The sequence below is a fragment of the Colletotrichum spaethianum genome, assembly GCF_022836535.1.
Source record: "Colletotrichum spaethianum MAFF 239500 DNA, contig05, whole genome shotgun sequence".
In the NCBI taxonomy this organism is placed as follows: Eukaryota; Fungi; Ascomycota; class Sordariomycetes; order Glomerellales; family Glomerellaceae; genus Colletotrichum; species Colletotrichum spaethianum.
In genome coordinates, this window is record NW_026054775.1 from 559,848 (window position 1) to 584,203 (window position 24,356).

The 24,356-nt window shown below is 52.5% G+C and overlaps 7 protein-coding genes across 7 annotated transcripts; 5 read left to right on the forward strand and 2 right to left on the reverse strand.

Annotated features, from left to right (window-relative positions):
- Positions 1-1,572: 1,572 nt before the first annotated feature.
- On the reverse strand, positions 1,573-1,815 carry ColSpa_02696 (uncharacterized protein; the record flags this gene model as incomplete). Its single annotated transcript, XM_049268908.1, has 2 exons — positions 1,573-1,665; positions 1,720-1,815. The coding sequence occupies 2 exons, from the start codon at positions 1,813-1,815 to the stop codon at positions 1,573-1,575; spliced, it is 189 nt and encodes a 62-aa protein (XP_049124865.1).
- Positions 1,816-3,383: 1,568 nt separating this feature from the next.
- ColSpa_02697 (uncharacterized protein) lies at positions 3,384-4,121 on the forward strand (the record flags this gene model as incomplete). Its single annotated transcript, XM_049268909.1, has 1 exon — positions 3,384-4,121. One exon carries the CDS (start codon positions 3,384-3,386, stop codon positions 4,119-4,121), a length of 738 nt encoding a protein of 245 aa, XP_049124866.1.
- Positions 4,122-6,349: 2,228 nt separating this feature from the next.
- On the forward strand, positions 6,350-7,335 carry ColSpa_02698 (short chain dehydrogenase atnD; the record flags this gene model as incomplete). The annotated part of the gene is made up of 3 exons (XM_049268910.1): positions 6,350-6,644; positions 6,709-6,959; positions 7,099-7,335. The coding sequence occupies 3 exons, from the start codon at positions 6,350-6,352 to the stop codon at positions 7,333-7,335; spliced, it is 783 nt and encodes a 260-aa protein (XP_049124867.1).
- A 106-nt stretch (positions 7,336-7,441) lies between these two features.
- ColSpa_02699 (uncharacterized protein) lies at positions 7,442-9,018 on the reverse strand (the record flags this gene model as incomplete). Its single annotated transcript, XM_049268911.1, has 3 exons — positions 7,442-8,152; positions 8,241-8,399; positions 8,455-9,018. The coding sequence occupies 3 exons, from the start codon at positions 9,016-9,018 to the stop codon at positions 7,442-7,444; spliced, it is 1,434 nt and encodes a 477-aa protein (XP_049124868.1).
- A 667-nt stretch (positions 9,019-9,685) lies between these two features.
- Positions 9,686-12,817, forward strand: ColSpa_02700 (uncharacterized protein; the record flags this gene model as incomplete). Its single annotated transcript, XM_049268912.1, has 4 exons — positions 9,686-10,858; positions 10,950-11,347; positions 11,446-11,673; positions 11,767-12,817. The coding sequence occupies 4 exons, from the start codon at positions 9,686-9,688 to the stop codon at positions 12,815-12,817; spliced, it is 2,850 nt and encodes a 949-aa protein (XP_049124869.1).
- A 4,326-nt stretch (positions 12,818-17,143) lies between these two features.
- On the forward strand, positions 17,144-17,579 carry ColSpa_02701 (cytochrome c oxidase assembly protein COX16, mitochondrial; the record flags this gene model as incomplete). Its single annotated transcript, XM_049268913.1, has 2 exons — positions 17,144-17,410; positions 17,493-17,579. 2 exons carry the CDS (start codon positions 17,144-17,146, stop codon positions 17,577-17,579), a joined length of 354 nt encoding a protein of 117 aa, XP_049124870.1.
- A 1,170-nt stretch (positions 17,580-18,749) lies between these two features.
- Positions 18,750-18,980, forward strand: ColSpa_02702 (uncharacterized protein; the record flags this gene model as incomplete). The annotated part of the gene is made up of 1 exon (XM_049268914.1): positions 18,750-18,980. The coding sequence occupies one exon, from the start codon at positions 18,750-18,752 to the stop codon at positions 18,978-18,980; it is 231 nt and encodes a 76-aa protein (XP_049124871.1).
- Positions 18,981-24,356: the final 5,376 nt, after the last annotated feature.

Here is a 24,356-nt window from a genome sequence, read left to right on the forward strand (position 1 = left end):
ATAGATACACCAGATGCGTTGCTAACGATGCCTTGAAATACAGAGACACATCGTATTTCTCTACTTCTGCCTCAGATGGAACGTTTAAGTAAGGTGTAGACCTCTTGATTCGTTGTTTGAGAAGATCATTCGCCTTAAGTGTGAGCCAGAAAGCGCGTCCCGTTTTGACGTCAAAGGAGTGGTAGTTTGCAGCCTGTCGTACTTGCCATCTCCAGATACCTTCGCCGTTGTTTGAGCGCTCGATAGTTCTCAGAAGATAAGATACTTGCAATTCTTGGCCAGATCTTCCGAGTCTGGGCAGTGGCGGTAATGCTCGCTGGCTATTCTCCAAGGTATTACTTGAGATGAAATGAGCAAGACAGAGATCAATAGGCTCGCTCTGTTTGCCGAACGTGAAGACTGATTCCAGGAATGATGGATCGACCTGGTGGTAAGTACAAGAGTACTTGAACATTTCCGCAGAGCAGTTCAATGCTGACCGGGAGTCATTGCAGCCAATGAACCTAGAGCACGCTTGAGTCAGATCTTACTCTCTACATACTGGACATCATTCTATTATGCATACAAGTGGCGCAAATGAGGATCTTCCTCAGCACGGTTGAGATGCCGTTGGAGTGCCTCGACACTGTCCACGGTTTTGGTATCTTTTGAACTCGGGAACTCTATGGATAAAACTTAGTGGTGCGAAAGGTGTATTAGACAAAGTTACGCTCACTGTTCTGTCTACCAGTCTCCCAGAAATCCATTCTGGCTTCGGACTCTGTGAAGGTTGTCTCCTGCTTTCGATCAAAAGCTTCGAACAACTCTTCAACCCGGATTACCTCATGAGGCTGTAAGTTTTTGAATTGCTCCTTTGGATACCGATTATGGTTGCGGCACTTCTCCTCCCATTGGTCATGAGGGTTGAGTCGCTGCATATTGTGGCGTTGGGGGCCGGGGCTACTGATGGTTCTCAAGGATAGCTCGGGGATAGTTTGGGGTGATAAGAGTAATGACCATATGGCCGAAACTAATTGCTAGAGAGATGGTGAATGTTGGCGCATGTGTGTGTGAAGCCGGACGGGGGTCAACTGATCAAGCTGCCGGATGCGAGGCTCTTTTAGTCTTAAACCCAAGTCAGCTTTGCGAGGCTCTGAGTGGGGATCGCCAAAGACGTATGAAGATACATTACACGCTTACGAGTAGGCCTATGAGAACACTCCTGCTGATATCCACCCGCGCTGCAGGAGCTGAGATGCAAGTTGTAAGTAACATCTCTGCCCCAAAGATGGTCTATGCGGTGCACACATAAGGCTCCGAAAGCCTCGCCCGACCCACTTCAAGACATTCGCCCCTTGTGAAGCATAAGAGATTTGGTCACGGCGTGGAATGAAGTCTTTTTTGGAATTGTAAAAATCTTTCGGAACTGTATTTAGCCGCTTGACCATCCAAACAACTTCTCTGCCCGTTCCTCGCAATGCGCGTAACCGTATGACTACCTTCCATCATTGGTTAGAATCAGTCCGGTCAAGGTGGGTTCCAAGAGTCTTTATGCTTGAGGTGTGCTACATCGTTCTTTGCATGGGCTCAAAGTCAGTTGTTACAGTTCAGGCCAGTGGCATAGTCAAGGAAGAATACCGCTGTTAGCTTCTCTGGGGCCTGTACAACGAAATCGGCGTCTTTAACCTGTTCAACGCAACGTCAGTTTTCAGAGTAACGTTGAGAGAATCTGAAACTTACCGTAACATCCACATTGTTTCCAGGGTACTTCCACTTCAACCAATCTTTGAGTACGCCCTTCTTGATGTTGTAGCTGGAAAAGCTGCTCTCTTCCATTGCAGTTGTGTACCGCACCCTCTGTCAGTAAATGGTGCGTAGTTTGAACGAACAATGCTAGGCAGACTTGTGTCCTCTGAAGGCAGACAAGCTGACTGTGGCGCAATAAATGGAAAAATTTCCCGCCAAGAGACTAGCTACTTCCAGCAGATAACCCGCCATTGACCATAGAGACAGGAGGAGTGTTTTGGAGGTAGGGACACTCCTATCATTGGGCATCCAGAGCCTCAAATTTGACCGCCTGACCACTAGATCGCTATTAGTTGCAGATAAGGAGTCTGCCGTGCGGGCTTCGAAGATGTAGTGTAACCCTACCACGTTGGAGTAGACCAGCCAGAGGACACACACCGGACATTTAGAAGGCCATATCCACCTTCCTTTGAACGATTCGCCGACATTACGCCCCAAACCACTCGGCATACCACTCTTGCGTTCAGTCATCGACATTCTGAAGTACCACAGGTTTCCTGCAACTGCTTGTTGCAAGAGGCAACCTACCCACCATGTTTGGCCAAGGCGCTTTGTCGGAGTCTGCGGGCTGAATGACGCGCAGCCTAACCGCAGAGTCCAGACCCTCGACGCCGATTGGAGGACGCTTCAGCCTCGATACTGGGATGATGTTTGGTCCCCAACAGGCTGCGTGATTTCTTATGAGGAGTGGTGCATGAAGTGGACGTGCGTTCACAAAATAAAATCTGCCGACGAGGTTTCAGTCTGCCTAACGTTTTCCTACATCAGAGAGTGAATGGTAGGCAAATTCGAATCCAGTGCCCTTTGTTGAGTTATTGAAAGCCTTCGGTCTCTGAGAACCCGTGAGAAATTTCCGACTCAACAAACTCTACGTTTGTAAAGTATAGCAAGAAAAATAGTACATACATCTACGACTTTGCATATAGTTTTTCAGACAAGGTAGAGCGCCTTAATAACAAGATTAATGTTGAATGAAGGCCTTCACACCAACTGCCCTTTATCTTGATGCCGCCTGAACGTTATAAGAGTTTGAGGAATTGTATTCGGTCGTACTTTCTACCAAGGCAGGTGACTGGTGTAGAGGGGCCAAGAAATGATTACAGTTACCTAGCAGAATGTGACTCAGTTCGAAGTGACGAGAGAGAGAGAATGCTTGATTCTAATCTTTGAACAACGCCAAATTACATGAAAACCCATCTCTGCCCCACACTCTCGAGTTGTTAAAGATTCTCCCACAAGTAACGTTGTCCACAGTTTTGCGACTGCAAGACCCCCAAGGCCTTTTTTCAAGTGATTGACCCCTCCAATGTGAGCAAATGTGACCTAAATCAGAGCGTGAGTCAGCCTGCTTGAGCGGAAGCAGGGGGTGAAAATGGAGGTTGGAACAGCCTTTTCCGCTCTGCGACCGCATTAGGCTGCCGTTTGAACGTTCTAGATAATCAAGACAATAATTATCCATCCCACAGTGATTCTTCACGTAGGCCATACTCATGGACTTCCCATTTAACAAACCCTAACTTTCTCCTAACAGATGATACACAACTCATCTCTAAGAAACGACCTAGTTCTATCGCAGACAATAGACGGCTGGTTTCAGTATGTCTTGTCCCAGCCAGCCTCTCACAATCTCCCCCTCGCCCTCCGACTTCTGTAGCCCCATTACAAGCGTTAAGCGCGAAGGGACATACGGGTTTTACGGCCCTCTCTCCATCTCTCGCCTCGCCGACTCCGCCTCCAATTTCATCCTCAAACACTGCACTGCCAACAGAGACGGTCTCGTCCAGGCCCTCTCCTCTTTCCTTGTCGACTCGGCGGCCCACGTTCGGCAGGAAACCAGTCCTCCTGACCAAGACAGTAGCACCCACTCAACCTGGCTATGCGTTCGCATCACTGGGCCCTCTGATGAATGGATCACGCCTCGCTGGCACCGCGACGGGCGCATGTTTGACTGCGTGTGCGCGGCGCCTCGACCGCATGCAAAATATGCCGTGACGCTACTCGGACCGCCGACTCGGATGATCCACCCGTCGGAGGCGGTGGACGCTGCGGTGCACAAGGTGGAGGCGCAGCACGGCAGCATGGATGAGGAGCGCGCAGAGCTGGCTGCGTTACTGGAGGGGGTTCCGCTAGTCGAGCTCCGCGCGGGCCAGGTCGTGCGGTTCACATGGGGAGAGAATGATGCGCCAGTTCATTCGGAGCCGGATAGTAGTACTGAGGCCAGAGTGTTTGTAAGCGTTTTGTTTGGCTCCGAGGAGGAGTTAAAGAACATGTGTAGCGTCCGGGATGAGGTTTATGGAGAGGAGAGTATTTGGACATCCCCACGATCTTTGGAGTAACTTAGATGCGTCCCTATCTGGGTTAACTCGGGAATGCTAAGGACGCGTTGAGGACGGCTGAAGTGAACCAGGGCTCACTTGACGAGTTACGCTTCGCAGATGTGCAGACACTCTAGAAACTTTCAGGGCTTACACAGAGGACTCATCTTAAACCGCCAACCAAGAATCAATTTGCTAATTTTAAACTTTTGTAGGGGTTCCCTGTCAAATTGTCCGTTGTATGGGTAATACTGAGCATAAAACACTTAAGAAACATTGGTGATTCTAATAGGCTTAAGGGAAATAACTAGCTTTGGGCAGGTCATCTCTCTAGGCTTTTTATCATCTTCACTACTTCCCAAATTTAAGTTATTATACAAGTCTTCCTTTATGGATAAGCACCAAAACATGTCTCATTCGAGTTAACTAGCCGCTGTTTGACGACATCTCATGTCCCTATAGGCTCTAGTCGAAGTGACCGTGCCACACAGACAGGCCCCCTCATCTATCAGTCAAGTAAATAACTCCCTTTGATAAAACATCTTAAGCAAAATTTCGTGGACGACGCCAAGAAGTCTCTCCAAGTCAGTGACACGACGTCTATATGAGAATGCGACATTGGTTTTGAGTGGTCCTAGCATACGGTTGTTGGAAGCCGAAAGAACACCAGGCAACTCCGTTCAAGCAAACAACACAAGCTTCCAGACACCATAGAGCTTCAGCCATTGTTTTCAACCTACCAGACACCAAGTCTTATGTTTTCACGTTTGTGTTACATGTAACGTTGCAAACCAGAGAGCTGGAGAAATAAAAAGAGAAGAAAGATATCGGACTGATCAGGTGATTGGTATAATATAGTTCAAGCTGAGGCGTTGTTATTAAATTCTGGGAGGATTTCTTGCGGCCTTGGCCAGCGGACTGACGTTGGCGACCAGTCGGCAAGCCTCCAAAGCCAAATTGCACATCGTCTCCTAGAGAGCGTCACTGTTTACACCCAAATTTGAACAGCATTCATTCCTGCCATCATGTGCGGCCCGTTCATCATGTTCATACTTGCTTTCATGTGGTGTGACTTATGAAAGTTCATTTATCATTTTACCTCATGTCTTGTCTGGGTGCTCCTTACTGCTAGGCGTTGGCTATTACGAGTCTTGCCAATTTACAATATGATTTCATAACGGCATAAGTGCGGCAAGAGAGGCAGTGTCAGGGATAGTCATGAAAGACGGCAACCTCTGACATTGCTTGACTAGTAGAATGAGGCGGATCGCTGTGAGCCTAGTATAGTATAATGATTATCTTCATCGTATAATATTGACTAAGCCAAGTCTAGTGAGGGGAGATAGGCAGCTGAGCTGTTGTTCTATTCAAACCCGCAGCAATGGTCGGAGGCAATTCCACTATGGCTGAGAGATCGAAAAGATGTACTATAGTAGATAGCGACAGCTGAATGCGTCAGTGATGGCTCCGCTGGAGATATCTTACCGGACATTTTTCGTCATCGGGGCAACGGTGGGTAAACAAGAAGAGACATTATTCGGTAAGGGAAGCAGTTTCTTGCCGAGCGGTGGCTGCTTTCACTGGCGAATCCCTGTCTACAAACTATGCATTAGCCACTACCCGATTCCCACTCTGTCAGACGCCCCTCAGCTCCATGATTCTCCGATGAGGCCATACCGACCAATATGTTGCCCTTGGTACACTAATAAGGATAACGGCGGCTTGAAAAAGCAGGTGTCGAACCTCCTAGCTCTCCAGACTTACCGTACTATTCCGTGGCACTAGATGTCAACTATCACCGGCCCCGGCTCAACTGTGCCCGGCCCCGCACTGACACCGACATGCAGCCGCCAAATGACGCATCACCGTTTTCCTAATTAGGAAATTTCTATTCTCACTCCTCTGAAATGGAGAACAAATTCACATGCGCGTATGCTGAGGATTCCCGTCTCACCAAAGAGCCAGCCCCAACACCAGATTCAGCCAATGGGATCAACTGTTCGGCCGATGCTGGACAATGTTGGTCTCGCGCTCGAGTTTCATGAACTGACCGACAGCCGGGCCTCATTATTCTGGGTGCTTTTCAAGGTTGCCGTGCTCAGCACCAAAATGTATAAATAGTATGCTGAAAATCCTAACCTAGAACGACTCTTCTCCTATTCTCTTCAGATAGGCACAATCGACTGTTCATTCTTAACATTCCAATCTATATACGAAACCTACAATCTCGTTTCCCCTTCGCAGCGAAAATGACGGCCGACACTCTTAGCCTCGAGGGAAAAGTCGCCATCGTCACCGGCTCCGGCCGCGAAAATGGCATCGGCGCAGGCATCGCCCTCGCCCTCGCCCGCAACGGTGCCTCTGTCGTCGTCAATTACGTTTCCGACTCGACCAAGAACCGCGCTGCCAACGTCTGCGAAAGCTTGCGCAAGGCGGGCGGGCAGGCCATCGCCGTGCAAGCTGCCGTGGACACGATCGAAGGTGCCCGGGATCTTGTCAACAAGACCCTCGAGGGTTTCAAGACGGACCACATTGATATCTTAGGTATGAAGTCCAGTAACCTATGGATGGTTCTTCGCGCAAGTCAAACTGAGTCCTTTTTGGACAGTCAACAACGCCGGCACCGCGTTCTTCTCCCCAATCACCGGCGAGCCGAACGTTGAAGAGTTGGCCAAGGTCTTCCAACTGAACGTACTTGGCCCCTTCTACATGGTTAATGGCGTTGTCCCACACATGCCCCCTGGCGGCCGTATTATCAACATCAGTTCCACCAATGCCAAAAAGGGCAACGCGAAGATTTCCACGTATGCGGCGTCCAAGGCAGCTTTGGACAGTCTGACATGGACTTGGGCCGAAGAGGTACGTATGCTAGGTTTCCATCCTCTGTTATTTTCCACGATTGTTGGCCTCTACTTTCAGATGGCTCTGTAATCCGTCAAGATGTGGGAGGCGGAGCTTGTTTCTCGCATATCGCTAACTTTGTTTACCTTTCTCTTAGCTTGGCCGGAGCAAGGGCCTCACTGTCAACTCTGTAGCTCCTGGTCCGGTGTTGACGGACATATACCCAAAGGGACGTGAGGAAGAGCTCATGGCCTCGGAGATCGCCCTGACAAGGGCCGAAAACCGCGCCGGAACCCCCGAGGATATCGGTGATGCTGTACTTCTCTTGGTCAACGAGAAATCCAGATGGATCACTGGCCAGTACGTTGGCGTCAATGGGGGACTCACATACTAGAACGACTACAATGTTTGCATCAGAGCCAAGAATAAACATGATTATATAAAAAGTTTCCATCATCAGCGGACTCACATAGCAAGTCTCTCATCCGTCAGTGTTGTCGTCAAACGTTAGTTTTGTGTGCCAGCCGCGCCTCGATATCGCACTTGAGCTGTGCCATCTCTTGCATGGCCGCTCTCTCCACCCAGGCTACTTGATGCAGACAAGATACCACGCCATCCCAAGAATGTAGCGATAAACATGTCATGGTCTTCATGATCTCGTCCATGAGCCAAGGTCTGACTGGTCCTGTCTCCATTAACGTCTGAATGACTAGCACCCACAGCTTCAGCTCTGCCCACCCAGCCCAGATTCTGGTGTCAACTTGCACCAGAAATTGCCGCGCGTGGCTGCTGTGATGCGCGGCGCAATACAGATCGTCGCCGGAGGTTGTGGTTATCACGGTAGACAGCAGAGCGAGGACGGATAACCGGACCAATTCCGCAGCAGCACCGACCGGTGTCATTCGCAGTGTGGCTTGCTGTGCCCTTTCGCTTGGGCCGATGCACTTCGCCATCCTCGGGAGTGACAAGACGTCGTGCGCAAGCCTGCATACGGGAATCAGCAGGTCCAGAGTCATCCTGTTTGCGTTCCACGCGTCATTGAGCAGGGTTGCAAGCTGCGAGGCGGACTTCAGGGCGCTGTCCATGGTGACGATGGCGGTCTCGTCGAGCGACGGGGTCGACTTGGACATCTCACCGAATACCGAGAGCCTTTGCGCAGAATGTAGGTAAGACTGTCTGGCACAGGGCAGCACGCATGTCTGTCGTGGTAGCTGGAATTGCGGAGGGGCGTCGTCGATCAGTGAGCTAAGGACATCAATACTATCAAAAGCACACGACTGGTCAGTAAAAAGATCATACCCCCATGATGAAGAGGAAGAGGTAGGTAGATTCCCACATGAATAACGACTGGCGGACGGGTGGGCACGAGTCGAGTGCCTCCGTGCCACCAAAAAGCTGAACGACCTTGTCCAGCCCCTTCATGTGCATCGTCCACCTTTCGCGGCTGCGGACACGCATCTACTCCAGTCAGTACACGAGCGTCTTGCGAAGAATAGGGGTATGGCCTTCTTACGTCAAAAACCACTAGGCAAATGATGGTGCCAATGATGGCATGGCGACTGACCCGACTTTCTGGTGCGACGATAGATTTGCGGACGAGACTGAGTGACTCAGTGTATTGCTTCATCTCGCCCAGAGATCCTGCTTGATCTGGCCGACGTTTTTGTTGCAATGTAGCATTAAGGTCCATGTCCAACCTCTGGCGAAACTCATGAGCTGAGTCGGCCATCGCCAAGGCCAAAAGTCCTCCTGAAACCATGTCCATGGCTCGGAAGAGACGCTTGAAGTTGATGCAGACCTTGACGTCGCCCCAGTAGGACGGGACAGAACGCGGTAAAGATCTTGACACCGTGATGGCGCTTTGGCCTGTGCTTGGATGGTGAACCACATCCCGTCTTCTCGAACGACCAATTTCCTTCATGACATGACGACGGATCTTGCGCTGAGTGGTAGCGCTCTTGATTTGCGTTGGGCAGTCAATATTGACAAAGGTGAGTCTAGACGTCACGGCCTGATCCTTCCGACTGGGAGCCTGTTTGTCCGGTGGTGTGGTCTGTACCTTAAATTTAAGCTTCATGGTGATACCGTTGTTTTCTGGTCCGACCTAAACTTTCGCATCACCAATCTGCTGCTTTTGCCTTGTCCTGTCATGCGTGATAAAAACAAAGGGACCAAGGTGTAAAGGGGAAAGTTAACTTGGCTTGACTTTTATTCCTAGTTGGATGTGGCCGCTATTTCTAGTCAGCAGCTGATATTCCCGGATAAGCGGGGCTAAGCCTACTGCTGATGCGCTTGACTGTAAATCTGACACACCCGACTAGCCAACACTAGCTGCTCCCAACGTCCTGATTTACTTGTTATATCAAGGCGAAGGGTATGTGTACCAGCTATTAAAGTACGTTACCTCATAGGATTTTCTTGTTACTATAAGGCTTGTGTGTCTAGAAAATTCCCTTGATTTGCTGGCTGGCCGCTTGCCAGGTGCTAAATGCACGTGCCATCGCGTTTTGCGTATTTGGCGGGCAGAATCTTCTGGGTTAAGCTGCTGCATTGCCTACTTTAACACCTTGACCCCCACCCAACACACCATTTACCACAACGCGTTTCCGTCGCGTCGGCAAGGCTTAACATCACCAACACGGTCTTGGAGTTCTCCTTTCGACAGAACGAACAATCATCATATCAAGCATTCAAAGAAGGAATTAATCACCGCGATCTTGATTACAGAGCGTTGTTCAGTAGCCATGAGCTACTCGTCGCCTGAGTCAATTAGCTCTGGGGATGAACCGACGAATACCAATTATGACGTGTGGAAAGGCACGCTGCGGCAGTGCTTGAAAGGCATCAAATCCGTCGGTGATTTCGCCTCCTTCACACGATACACCTCGTTCACCAACCCGGCGTTGAAAATTGAGGGGCATCCCGCCTTTCCACTTCCGTTGACCCCCGGCCATGCGGAACTGATCAAGGCAGCATGCAAACAGGCTCCTTTTGGCAAAGGAGATGATACTCTCGTCGACACCTCGGTGCGGAACACTTGGGAGCTCGAACATAGCCAGTTTGAGCTGCTGAACCCCGAATGGTCCGCTTTCCTTGTGAAAGTTGGCACTGGGTCCGCTGGTGGCCTTGGATTGATGAATATCAGTTTGAAGCCTCACAAGCTGCTGCTCTACGAGAAGGGGTCTTTTTTCAAGCGCCATAAAGATACTGAGAAAGAACCTGGAATGGTGGGCACGCTGGTCGTCTGTCTACCATCAGAACACTTGGGCGGAGATGTTCATCTCAGTTTCGGCTCTGACGAGCGCAGTTTCTCGACGGCACCGACCTCAAGGTTCGACTTGACCGCGTTAGCATGGTACTCTGACGTCTCACATGAGGTTAAGGAGCTGGAGGCAGGCTACCGCCTGGCTCTAACATACAACATCGTGCAGAACGGGTCTAAAAAGCAGTCTGCTGGGTTCTTTGGACAGCAGGCCCAGCAGATCAAAAAGATTTTGCTTGAGTGGCAAAGGCTGTTCCCTGAAAAGAACACGCTCATTCACCGCCTTGAGCACAAGTATTCCGAGGCGAGCTTGTCAATGCGCAACACAAAAGGTCGCGATGGAGCTGTTTGCCGGGCTTTACATCAAGTGGCATCTGAATGCGGCGTTTACCTCCTGTTCGCGCAACTGACGCGCAGCGAGAAAGGTGCCGAGCCAGATTACTATGGCTACGGCGGAGACGACGAAGAAGACACATACAACGACATGAAGACCCTTTACTCCTATGATGGCAAGCCGGTTGGCTTTGGGGGCATGCCGGACGACGAAGAAGTTCTGGACCTGAGCAAACTCTCGGAAGGCAATCCCGACAGCGAGGACGAAGGAGAGTTTACTGGAAACGAGGGAGCTGAAAGCACTTACCGATATCATAACACGGTATGTACTCACATGTTGTTGGATCTGATTTTCAGATTCAGCAAGCGTTTGAACTTGAAGAGCATCAACGTTGATCATTTATTAAATATAGGTTGCAGTTCTCGTCAAGAAGAAAAGCGTCCATCGGTACATGAGCCAAGTCCCCCATTATGGCTCGTCCAAAAACTCGTACACAGAGAACATGGTCCAGATGGTCGCCGATGACATGGCCAAGTTTATGCAGGATCAGACTGTCAACGAGCATGCAAGACCCCCGGTGCTCGAAGTCATACGGAAGGCTCTGGGGTCTGGAGGGAGCTCGAAAGCAATTACCCCTATTGCCGTATACTGGGCACTGACTTTGGAAGATAGAAAACTCTATCGAAGTGCAATGGCGGCGGCGGCGAAAAGTGGCATCCAAGATATTCATAACAGCGCAATTAAAACAGCGTGTGACTTCATCGAGGAGCGTTTTGGCAACAACCCGGAGTCTATTGAGTGGGATAAGTGGTGAGTTTTGCTGATGCTGTACAGCTTGGGGGTTTCCAAGCCTCAAAGCCACATCAAGGTGGAAGGTCTACGTCGATTGAATGCTGACAACTCGTCAGGGTGGGAAATGTAGCAGAAGCAGACACTGTTGCAAGTGTACAGCGCATCATACAAGATTTCACACCGGTCTTTACGAATAATGTTGTTAGAGACTCGTTCGTCAAGTGGGGAGAGTCCAAGCTGAGTGACAAGTTCAAGACTCAAGCCAGTTTCGACATTGGCGAACATCTCTTCTTTGTCAAAACTACAGGAGAAAAGCATGACCAAAAGGAGTGGCTTATGTCGAGGTATGGAGAATCTACCCTTCCGTACCCTGATCAACACATTTTGGAAGGAATTTAAGACTGTTTGGCAACTAACTGCGGGCTTCCTTTCCACAGTTTGATACCGGCACTAGCCTCTCGTGGCACCCGTGCACTTATTTATGGAGTTCTTCGCTTCGTATTTGTCAAGAGGGACCAGGTCGAGTTTGCTATCGCGAAGGAATTGTTTGAATACGTTCTTCACCATGCCTTTCCGAGACTGCTACTTCAGGGAGCAGACATGCTCCCGAAGCCAGCCGGCAGTGGCCCATCGAATCGTGGGCCACCGACTCGTGATCCACCGACTCGTGATCCACCGCCTTGCTCCGGGCCTCTTAAAGATTTTGTTGACCTTGTGGACCAATGCCTAACCTTGGGGCTCGTTGAGAAAAGGAAAGAATTGCTGGAAGCATGCTGCAACCAACTGGTGTGGACCAAGGCGGAGTGGCATCCCAAGAAAGTTGGCGGAGACGTTGTTCCGCAGCTCCTCCAACCCATCATCAAGACCTTGAAAGAGCACAGCATCCCGGCTACACAAGGAGTCAAGGACTTGTTTGAAGTCATTTTGCGCGAGGGGCTCTATGCAAACGTCCCGCAGAACCCACCGAAGCGTCGGGGCTGGACTCATAAACCACGTGCGTGCCCCAACAACTACGGCGGTTTAGGTCACAAATGCCGTGATTGCGAGGCCATGAATGCATTCCTCGTTGCGCCCGATCAAAAAGTCTGGAGATACCAAGCGGGAAAACAGACCCGTGACCACCTTGAAAGCCAGCTTCGAGCCGACAGCAGCGGTAGCGGTTATGGTAGTGGCTATGCCTTTGGCAGCAGGGCGCAGTATTTCAACATCAAAACGGAAAAAACGCAACGGACCCATACCATGGTTGTGGAGAAGACCGGACGAGAGTTTGCAGAAGCGGTAGAGTCGTGGCAACATATTGTTTGGGCACTTGACTCTCGACTCATGCCATTGCGGGATGAGATGGTGGCCGAGATGCTGGGCGACGAAGTCTATCGAGAGCTCGTTCTACTCGAGAACCTGCTCGCGCAGATACCAGCTGGAACGAAGCGTCCTGCAGACGAGACTGCTACTGGTGACCGTCATGGTGTAAAGAGGGTTCGATTGTGAGTGAAAGACCAAGAAAGATGTTGTCATGCTGGACGAAACCAACGTTGGAGTCCGGTAATGAAGGAGAGTGCAACGACCGTGGAGATATCTTGCAAGTTGATATTATTAGTACATTATAATGCGAAACAGCAAGCGGAGATCTATGACCTGAGACGCTCAGTGTGTAATAGGCTGCAGATGAACGTCAGATAGCCGGGTTACTGAAGATTGAGAATGGACTGAGAATGAAACCAGCATATGTGTTAGGGTCTACTCCATCACGTGGCAATGCGGGCGTTCTACTGAGATGGGATGATGATATAGAGCTGCCATTTCACATGCCAACTGTCGAGCCAAGATTCCGACTCAAAAACTGTCCGGTCTGCATGTGTCTGCTGACTCGAGAGCAGCTGCAATCATTGTCGTCGTCATCTCCTCCAGCTCTTAGTTTGCAACTTGTCCATCTGTCTCTTTATACGATCAGACAACCCGTTGCCGGGGGGGCTCGTAGCATCCGTGTTGACAAGATCGCTCCCGGTACGAGGAAAATCACACATGGGAAAGCCCAGGTGACGATCGAGTGTGAGAAGCCAGTGATGTTTTTCGCCTTGCCCGAAAGGATGGCCCATTAAGTTGGGACATCGGACCGCTAGGGCCCCAAGATCCGAGCTTCATGAAGCTTGCCTCACCACTCTTGTTCGCTTTGATAAGCCTCCCAGATATCGCCCCGATGGAAGATTATCAGGTCAACATTGGCTAGAAGCTCCATCCGAAGTCTGAGAGGCATAGAGAGAGATCTGGCATCTTGGATGGCCTAGCTTGAGGTTGGCTATGGCGTGATCGTCTCAACTCATTCCGATGGCGATCTCTCATCTAACCTCGGTAGAGGCGAGTGGAAACTGTTCGGGCCGTCTAACAGAGATTTCTGACAGCTGGGTATTGGAGAATCACGTGAAAGATTGAAGAGGAGCAGCGAGTTGTTCGTGGATCTGCCGCAGGTTCTGAAACAAACCCTTTATAAACCCGTCTGTCATCGTTTGAACTCTGGGGCCATGATCAGACAAGATGTTGCCGACACCTCGGAGTTCTCACTGTGTGCTTTGACTCGAGCTCCCGAGCTCAGCTCTGCGTCGCGGAGAGGCATTTACTGCCAATTGGACCGGTTTGGCGAGCATCTGAGCTGGATGACTGAGACGGGGGAGGCTTTTTTTTCTTTCAGATATAAAGAATGGACTAAGCTGGTCTTGTTTAGTGTCACCTTGCTTCGTGACACGTGGCATCCGTACCATCCTTCCGGGTCTCTGGATTTGGAAATACGGCTCGGGCGTTACTCGATTATGCAATTCGGATTCGCAGACTTGGTTTAACCTAGATTGCGACTCCCTGTCACGGCTGAAGCAAAGGCTGTTTCTGTAAATTTGGAGCGTTTGCACCCCAAAGTCACATAGGCTATCCTGTCGGGCACAAACTCCGAATGCTTACTGCGCAATACAGCGTGTTAGCAGTTTGGCGTCTGGTCAAGCAGGGAAAACAAAAGGCCGGGAGTGAAATGCAGTAGCATTACACCATGTCTTCCCGTAACCGCACACTAGTGATGAGTTGTAAATTAGGTGTCTTCGTGTTGTCGTTATCTAGTCATGTGAATGATAGTTGCATGGCGGGTAGGCCTGACTCCGAGGTGTCCTCTAAAGGAAAGAAGAATGCTTGGACCATCTCGCATCGCGGGTCCGAATTTGGGTTTTTGAACGCCTGTGTACCACACATACCGCCGCCGCCGCTCTCCTAACCCGTGGATATACTCAGTGATCCAGTCTGCGCCGATTGGTCAATTCCCTCGCTCGCTCTAAAATTCCTTTCTTCTCTTGGTCATTGTAATCTTGTGTATTCTTTCTCGTCTTCAATTCTTCACTCTCGAATCCCGGATTGGCCGGCTGTTCCGCTCGGCCCGGCGATCACCAAGGGTGGTGGACCGCGGTGTCGACGACCCCCATCGCTCGGCTTCGGAGAGGAGACCCTCCTTGATGGACGCGCCTCTTTTCGATGCCTGTGGCGATGAGATGTCAGATGGCGATAGACGCATTCACGGCCGGAGGGCACCTACTGCGCACAGATGGCATCTGTCGCCGAAGCGTGAAACAGTGTTGTGGCAGTGAATCGAGCCCTGTGTGATAGTCACGTGAGCTACAGGCCGGACAAAGGTGCATGCAAAGAGAGAGATACATAGTAGTTTGAGCAGTAGTAACCCATTGTGATAGTTGTTGGACGAGGATTCAGACGATGAGAGATTCCAAGTGGACGTCGAGATGGTAAACGTGGGCAAGCAAGCGGAGGGAGGGGTTTGAAACTTGGAAGGGATGGACCAGCCTGGGGTACGATGGGAGTCGGAGCAGATCTTTTTGATGTTCGCGGGATGTCAAAGAATGCCAAGTCGCTTTGGACGCTTGGAATGAAAGAAGGCAGGACTTGGGAGAAACTTATACCATGCCCCCCCTCTCAACGCCACGGCCGCCTAGACGCCGGCACTGGAGAAGGTCCCATTTATAAACACACGTTCTTGGATAGTCCGGCAAGTTTCTTTGCGGTGGCAGCAGCAGCAGCAGGCCACTGGTACTTGGCTCGCTTTGCGTCGTCCGCCTCAACGAAACGAAACAAGCCTCGAGGCCGTGACACCTGTCCAGGGCTGCCCCTTTCAGGAGCTCCCCCAGTCGGCTTGTGGCCCGACAAGCATCAAATACCGAGCCCACAATTCATCCGACGAAGTAGCTTTCACTGTGCCTTGCAGGGGAGGAGGGGATGGACCGGCCATCTCTTGGCGTAGGAACCTCGACAAACCTGCCTTTGGGCACCATGTGTCGCAAAAAGAGGCGACGGAGCTTAAGTCCACTGGAACAAGTGCTGCTCTGTGTGGAATTGGGCCCAAGTTTCCTGTGTGGTCAATGCTCGTCCAACACGGTTTCCAGCTTCCCGGGAACCCAGCGACCCCTCGCTCCTCTCCCTGGTCCCCTTGTTAGTCGTTACCGGTACTGTGTGCCCAGGTGGTTAACCGGCGCTGAAGGCCCTCAGCCTGAGCGAGATAGCGCATGTTTGTGTTTGTGACAGTCCGTGGAGCTTGCTCGCTGCAGCGGGCAGTGACTGCGACTAGCGCCGCTTAGCAATGGCGGCTCGAGAGGATGAGAAACAGTTAGGACGGGCGACACTAGACACAAGACGTGCCACTGCTGGGGAGGTTTGCGGGGAACATCGCTGGGCGTGGCCAGGTGGGATTTGGGGACGAAGGGCGTTTGCTAGGCGTGCCGGGTTTCAGATGAGAACAAAGTGTAGAGTACGGAGCACAAAGTACGGACGGAGTGGTGGCTGAGAAGTGTACGTGTGCGTCTCTTGAGGGAGCGGGCCCATCCTCACGCACGCAAGTAAGGCGCATGCTATTTGTGGTGACTGTTGGCGTTCCCGGCGAGCAGAACAGCGGGTTGAGCCTTGCTTGGAGAGACGATGGAGAACGGGGACCCTCTCTCCGGCGACGATTAATGCGGGATGGCCATGGTCGAGACCGTTTGGAGGGGTTCCACGTCGACTGTCCCGTTGGTAAGTCGAGGAAGATGAACTACGAGCTCCCTGACATATTGGCAAACTGTGATTCGATGATCTCATCCGTTTGGGCTAGGCAGAGCGATGAAGTCAAGGAGAGACTCTCGCGGGCCGGAAGGGGGTTCCGGAGAGGGCCACACTGAGTCCGTTGTAGTGTACGAGAAACACGGATTACCTTGCCTTGCCTTGCCTTCAGTACATCGATAGACCGACGCGGGCCGCCACTGCGCCTCAGGGCGGCGGCCGAGGTCATGAAGTTCAGGTGAGAACAGGAGGCGCCGCATAAGAAAGGGTGCATTGATGAGTATGAACTAGCCAACGAGTATGAGAACGAGAAGACACAGTGGGAGAGGAGAAAAGCAAGACACCTTTCGGATGCTTATGTAATGGAACTTTGGTAACCTTTGGTAGACTCAGCACTGTGCGGCACGTGCGCAGAAGCTAGTCGAGGCGAGGTGGGCCTCCTTGGATCCGAGCTCAAAGTCTCCTGGGAAACTCCGGGAAACTGTCAGCGTCTGGCTGGAGTTCCATCTCTTGGTTTTTTTTTCGCATCATCCATCTCCCAAGATCAGACCACTCTGTGCTTCACAGCTGCTGCGGACAATTGAGGTCACTGACGAAACCCACTAGAGCTACCGACGAGAAAGGCACTGTGTTGGGCTATCAAGAAGTCCGAGCCTCAGACACCAGACCACGCCAATCGCCTGTACCCGCGGGATTGCTTGACCTCATCGCTCTATCTCCTGATTAAATCCGCCGACCATGGCTGTCTTCAGCAACAAGAAGTTTCCGTCCAAGGCGGACACCAATACCTTTGCAGCCAAGTATCGGGCTCAGCTGGCCAAGCGGCCGTTTCTGCTATTCGGCCTGCCCTTCATCGCCGTGATGATCGCCGGCTCCTTCGTATTGACGCCTGCCACGGCCATCCGTTACGAGAAGCATGACAGACGGGTGCGCCAGGTAACGAGGGACGAGGAGCTGAACCTCCGCCGGTCAGCGCGCAAGGTCGACATGAAGGAAGAATACTACGTGAGTTTTTCGAAGCCGCGCCTTGCAGAAGCTCTGTAAGAGGAGGAACGGTGGGAGAAGCAATGCTGACAAACTGCACCAGCGACTTGCGGCGAAGGACATCGACAACTGGGAGCAGAAGCGTGTCCAGCGACTCAAAGGCGAACACGATGGCATTATTGGCGAGTAGAGGCCATTGCAATGCACCTTGCATCTCGATCGATTGACGCGCCACGAACACGATAATCCGACTTCGAGCTGTTTGGTCCTCGATGCGCGAGCATCGAGATTGGGATGGAGCAATGCGAGTGGTGTCAAAGAAGTGATTGTTGTCTTTCTACCGCGGTCGCACTCATCTTGGTCACCCATTCATCCCTCGACTCTCAGCGGACGCAAACGCGAACGCGGCAAGGTGCTTGTTGGGGCAGGATGACTGACGCAAGAATGTGCACATCTCAATCTCGCGAGCGTCTGGCTTGGAATCAATGCGCACAACATTAAGCCATGTCGTGGCCCCAATCCCTCAAGCCACCAAGGGTTCAAGACCGCCCCGTTGCCTTCGACGTCACTTCCGAGCCCATTGTCAATCGCCCTCTGGCAGGTCTCATGAGGCGGCCGTGGCTGCCATGGAACGGAATGGAAGGCTTGCGCAAGGCGACCCTTTTTTAGGAGGAGGCGAGGTGTCTGACGGCCGTTGTTGGGATGCACGACATCAGGGCGGGGTTTCCTGGGCGCTTGTAACGCGGGATGACGCACCGGACTGGTCGATCTGGGGGTGGCCTTGATGCAACCACTCCTCTGAGAGGTTGAAACGAATTGTCTGAAGAGGCCATGGAAGACATCTATTGTTATCCAGGTATTTGGGAGGAGGAAATGGTCGGTCAAAGGGAAAGCAGCCCAAGAAACCGGGCTGGGTTTGACGTCCCGCGCGTTGCGGTCGGCGGCTCCCTTGGAAAGGTCCCTTAACTCGAGGACAGCCTCGCAACGCGCCTCCACGCGGGCGGGAATTCCAGACGAGGGCTGAAAGGCCCTCGAAGTCAACACCTATGCATAGCAACATCTTTGCCGCTGTCATCGACAAGCATTAAGAGTCGACATCTGAATCATCAAGCGTTCTTCGGCATACCATCGAGTGACTGCATCTTACGGCACAAGACAATGATGCCCGCCCTGCCTGATCTGGCAATCGGGAGTCCCGGCTTTGATCTGACGACAACTACGTGTAGATTACAATGCATCGCGATCGCAGTGATGTTTACTTGACCGGATTATCGGCCAGCCAAGTCAACGGTCCCTTGTCGGATGCTTCAGATTTGGCCAGTTGAAACAAAACGGCCGCCTCTCTCAGATAGTCGGCAAGATGTTCAACGCCCTCCTTACCCATCAGTCGATCAAGCCGCACCAGCAATCAAGAACTCAAGGCCTGTCGAACCAGTCGGCGAGCAAGTGGCGAGGCGTCACAGAAGGGATTCAGGAGGAGGCGGTCGCAAGACTGACGGGTGCCGCGGGGCGCACCAAGAGTGTCGATCGGGATCGGCGGCCATGCCGTCACCTTCGTCCACAGGAGGAAGGCCCAGCAGAATGGTCCTGATGGGACCTTCTGATGGGACGAGACAAGACGAGCTATTTCGATGAATAGTCCCAATGGCTGAGTGAGGGCATGGCGCTGCGGGTACGCAGTGTGCTGGCGTGAATGAACTGGTTTCCGGTCTAACAGCCAAGGGCTTGGATTCCGCCTGGAAGGAACTCGTATAATTGTAGTCGTCGGGTAGTGAGGTACCGTAGTGTTCTTGGAAAAGCGATGGTACGAACTGCGTTGGCTGATGGGGGTTCCGTGGCGTAGGACCGCCCGGTTGGTGAGGCTGCCGTTAACGCCAGCGATTCGTTGCGTGAATTGCTGACACGAGGCCGTACTTCGGTGTAGCACGCGCCGCGCAGCCTTGGGAGGGTTTGGCGGAGGGATAGATGCCTCCATGTTGGATGCGAAGACGAGCTGGATCCGCTGGAGAAGTCTTGTCTCGAAGCCAAGCAAGGCTCGAGTACACCACGCAAGATTCGGACCACACGTGTAGGGCGGGTTGCATTTTTGCTGCACCCCCTACTTCCTCTAGTCTCCGATTCAACGGTACAAATCCGGGCCTAAAATTCATCAAGCAAGACTTCTCACGCAAGACCACCGAGCAAATCCCAAAGGCCCGCGCTCAGGTGTAGGCAGGTTTGAAGATGTTGGAATATGCTAAGGGAGGGTATCGATCTGGCGATGAGGAGGAATGCTGGGCTTCACGAAGAGGGTGTGAGCGATGAGACGGTCTGGCAGCCTTGGGCCGGCGTTTGCACCTCCAATAGTTAGTTGATTGTGGACGGACGTTCTTGGTGCAAAAGACGCAGAAGCTGGTTTTCTGGCAAGACCGAGTTGCACTATCATGAGCCAAGACCAGAAGTTCAGGAAGCCCCTGGATTCTTCAGGAGGTTCTCCCCCGACTGACAAGATGGTTGCGATCGAGATGCGAGCCTGTGCTGTGACCTCCCGGGCATGGTTCCGGGTCTAGTTGACAACCTATTGGACTTTTTGGGGTCACCATGAGCCTTGGGGAGGGGGTGAAGACATCAGCTGAGTGGTTACGAAGTCGTGATCTTGCCTGTGTGCATCGTGATGGCGCGACCCAATCGGAGGGCTTGGCCAGCCCAGCCCAGAGATTACCGTCAGGGATGATAATTGACTAAGTTGCAGCAGGAGGGGGGAAGACTCCGAGGGACGTATGTGCTGGAAGAGCCCGGATGGCGTCGGACACGCGGCCGGCGCGGGGAAGATGCCAGTACCCAAGCCCCGAAAGCAGGATTGGAAACGCGCAGAATAAGGACTCCGACGGGAACGGGGGAAGCTTTCTGGTGACAGGAGGGGGTTTCCAACAATAGCAGATGATGAAAGGAGGGGTAAGAAACTTAGACCAGGGGGAGCTTTCGGTGCGGGCGGGAAACGTCCTGCAAAGCATCCATACGCAAGGTCATTGGAAACGAACAGCATTGTACGGGTAAGGTGCATGCAGAATATGCGATGGCAGATGGCGGCTCGGGGTGTCAGCTTCCCCAATGGCATAGGGCGTACGGCGCATCGCACACCACCTTTGCGCTCGTCATGCGAACTCACGGCTATTGCCGACCCCGTCTTCTGGAACCGTCAGCTCTGGTTCCGAAATCTGATCATCTTCTGGCTGGAGAAGAGGCACCTCGTACGTTCGTGACCAAGCTGCAGACGGAGATGGACTAGCCGTTTGCCCGCGTTTCCCTTCCCACCCATCAGGAACCCGAGCCAGCTGAATACCCCTCGAGAACCTGCCGTTAGGCAGCGTAGATCCAATCTTCAAGACCCAGGCACACCAGTACCGGTAGGTACACCGCGAGAGTAGGCAAAACGGCGGATCTCTAGCGGCGTCGTGGCGTTCACGTCCTCTTGGCCATCCGTAGCACGCCAATCCTAAAGAGGCTGAGATGACTGCGCATCCTCCAACGGACACCTCGTGAGTCGGTCGTTGGCCACTCAGCAGCTGCGGCAGTGGCTTTTCCCTCTTTCCCCCTCGTCCTGCACTCGCTCCATTCACTCGCGCTAGGCGGCAGCGGCTTTAACACCTCTTCAGGTAAGGTCAGGTCAGATCATCGACTTTGGATCAGGCACTGAATAGGTCACGGGTTAGCCGTTTGCGAGTGACAACCCCGAGAGACATGTCGAGCCCGCGAGGCAAGGGAGAAGCGATTGCTGAAGGGTTCCCCTGCTCTGTCTCGTCCGAAGTGGCCTTCTTTTTCTTCTCAAAGGGAAACACACGGACGGGCGACGATCACCGCTAGAAAGACGCATAGAGATAAGAACCAGCGGTGGAAATGCGGGAGGCAAGCGAGGCCACAGAAAAGATTCGAGCAATCATGCGGGCGGGCAAAAAAAATAATCAGAATCAAGGAGTGTTCGGAGGCGATCAGTGGCCATCCAAAGGAGCACTGAGGTGTCGATCAGCCACAACAAAGTCACCAAGCAAATCTCCAGATCTCCAAGCGATGGCCAGGGGAGCGGAGCCACTGATGAGATGATCACCAGCCGATTGGCCGTCAATCGCCTTTTTCAACTTTCGAAACTGTGCTCTATTTGCTGGCTGATTCCCTTCATCTTGCGCGTGTGCGACATAGGAGGCAGAGAAGCAACGCCACGCCCCCTCCCACCATTATCTAGCATTGAGATATCGACGTTGAGCCATGCGGCAGGTTCCATTGGCCGGCTGCCATTTGCTCGCAAAGTGGAATGGAGAAACCCAAGCGCTCACAGCATACTGTTGTGTTATGCAAATAACTTGTATGACGCGGGTGAACCGGCTGCACACGAGCTGGTTTATTTTTTATTTTTTACGGAGAAGTAGACACCCAATGGTAGTGGCAGAGCAGATTGTAAATGGCGTAAGGAGGAGGCCGGGAGGGACGCCGCGGCTGCTGATTTTTGAAGCATGTCACTTCTTTGTCTCTTGTTCCCGCTATTTGACGGTGCTCGCGACGACGCCCGACCGCTAAGAGAGCCGTTAAGACACTCGAGATGGAGAAAGGACTTGAGACATCGAGAATAAGATCGTGATCAGCACCCGGATTCACTCATCAGGGTAAGAAAACATGAAACACACGGCCTCTTCGCCTGTGGAACGTTTCTGAGGCCGTAGCGTGCCGCGTCAATTTCGAAGGGGGGGTGGTTCATCAGCGGTATTTCATCATGATGGCAAAGACCCCAAAGCTTGTGGCAGTGATGTTGGTTCTAGCGGCAGTGGGTAACAGAGCATTGGACGTGTTTGCGACCTCTTACCGTGGTGAAGTTGTTTCTATGCAATGTTCAGATGACGACGACCGGATGACGTATCCTCTCAGCGCTCATAGGGGAACGTGCATCCTCGAGAGCGCCCAAAGTTCACGGCCACCCGCTTCAAGAAGCGACTTATCCAAGGCCTTATAGGGGCCTTTTGGGGAAGGGGGGGGGAGAGGATGTGACTTGGACAGTTACCGGCGTGGACGTCCGTGGGCGTATCCTCTCCGGACGCTTCGGTACGTACAGTATCATCAATCATCATCGACCCCGGCCCCGGCGTCTTAGGAGACCTTGGGACCTGTCCATGCTGCCGAACGACCGTCAGGCCCAGCAGGTGGGCTCTCCTCGAGAGTCTTGCCAGGCGGACCCGGCGAATAGCTGCCCAAGGGCTACCACATAATACCAAGGGCTACCAAGGGGCTTCCCAGGCTCGGGCAAGCTTGGCCAACACCGCCTTGCTGACCCCCCGGTCCTTGCACGTCGATAGGCTCATCAGCCTGGTCATTCATCTCTGTTCCTTTTTGTCCCCATAAGTTATTTTTTCTTGTCTTCTCGTTCCCTGGGATGTGAATGGGTGTGGTCCCCATCGTGTGCTTCGTTTTTCTGCATTCGTGAGTCTTCCATTACGAGCCCATTGCGGAACCTTACTCTGGCGTGTACGAATTGGATTCGCACCAGACCTCCCTTGGGAGCACTAGTTCCGCCTCGCCCGTATGCGCATTTTGACATTTATTCCCTTCGTGCTGGTCTGGCGGCCGCGGCTACCATGCACGGGTAGCACACCCGCAGCAGACTTCGGACGGCACATCCGGCTGTCGACGCAGAGAGTACAAGGTCGGGAATTGGAATGACGGCCTCTCGTTGCGTTATCGAGGCTTGGCTTTTGGGCCCGTCGTGTCGGGTACGATACGGTATAGTCAAGGCACCAAAGCAGATAGTGCCGCACAAGTGCAGCCTTGCCGTTGGGATCCGGCTTGCGTGTCGGCGGTGAGTAATAGGTACTATGCAGCAATAGGCTTCCGCGCCGGCGGGGATGCTGCGCCTGCTCTCTTCGGCATCTCTCGATCTCGTTTTGTTTCCGTGTATCTCTCGATGCAACCATGTACATTACAGGTCTCTCTCTCTCTTTCTCTCTCTCCGTGGCTCTGTCTCGCCGTTTCTAGTGGCCTCGTCACTCGTGCCCGTCGACGGCATCTACATTCTACACACGCACCTCGGATACGTATACCACCCTCCTCCATCTCTTGCTCGCATCTTCCATCATCCATCGGCATGCGCCTGACCCTCTCGGCCCCCCTGTCTTTCTTCACTCTGAATCCCATCATCCATCCGTGATCCATCTCATGTCATCCCTCCTCTCTCCCCAGCATTCCTCATGAGCATGTAGCAACCTGCAAGGCACCACGCCTCATTCCTCAAAGGGCCCCCACCCCAGCTGGCTACACTAGTGGGCTCAACTCGACGCTAGCGTGGTGGTTTTCCCTGCTGCGTACACGTCTTGTAGGCTATCCTCCTTTCAGCCTCGATCGTCAGGGACCTTGGCCCGCGTGCTGTGCCAGTCCACTCAATGTAGTGTGGTGTGCCGTGCGTGGGTGTGTGGGTGTGTGGGTGTGTGTGTGCGTATATGCGCCTGTCTGTACCTGTCTTGTCTCTCTCTGCAGCAAGGTAACGTACCTGGCTGATGACCCGGTTCACCCGCTCGCCGCCGGAGCTTGCTCTGCACTGCACTCTGCGCTGCCTGCCTGCTGCCGATTACTCGTCCCCACGCTTGGCAGACTCCTCGGTGTGGTTCCCCATGGAAATCCTGGTTTCGGCCGTCATGGAAGTTTTATAATAAGACGAAGCCCGCTTTCGTTTCCTGCCTGTCGTGCCCTGGCCCAGATCTCCTTCAACCACTCGACACCCTTGTCCAGCACACACACACACGCACACACAGACACCACACCACCACACTCATTGAAGACTATCCATTACATACCTGTGTGGTAACTTTTATGTGGTAATATATCCTATCTTCCGGCAGATTACACTTTAAACCTCCTGCCGGCCTCACTCTTACGTTTCTTCTTTCCTTCTACCAGACTTCCTTTTCCCACCGTCCCTCTCATCTCGAGATATATCATATATCCCGAG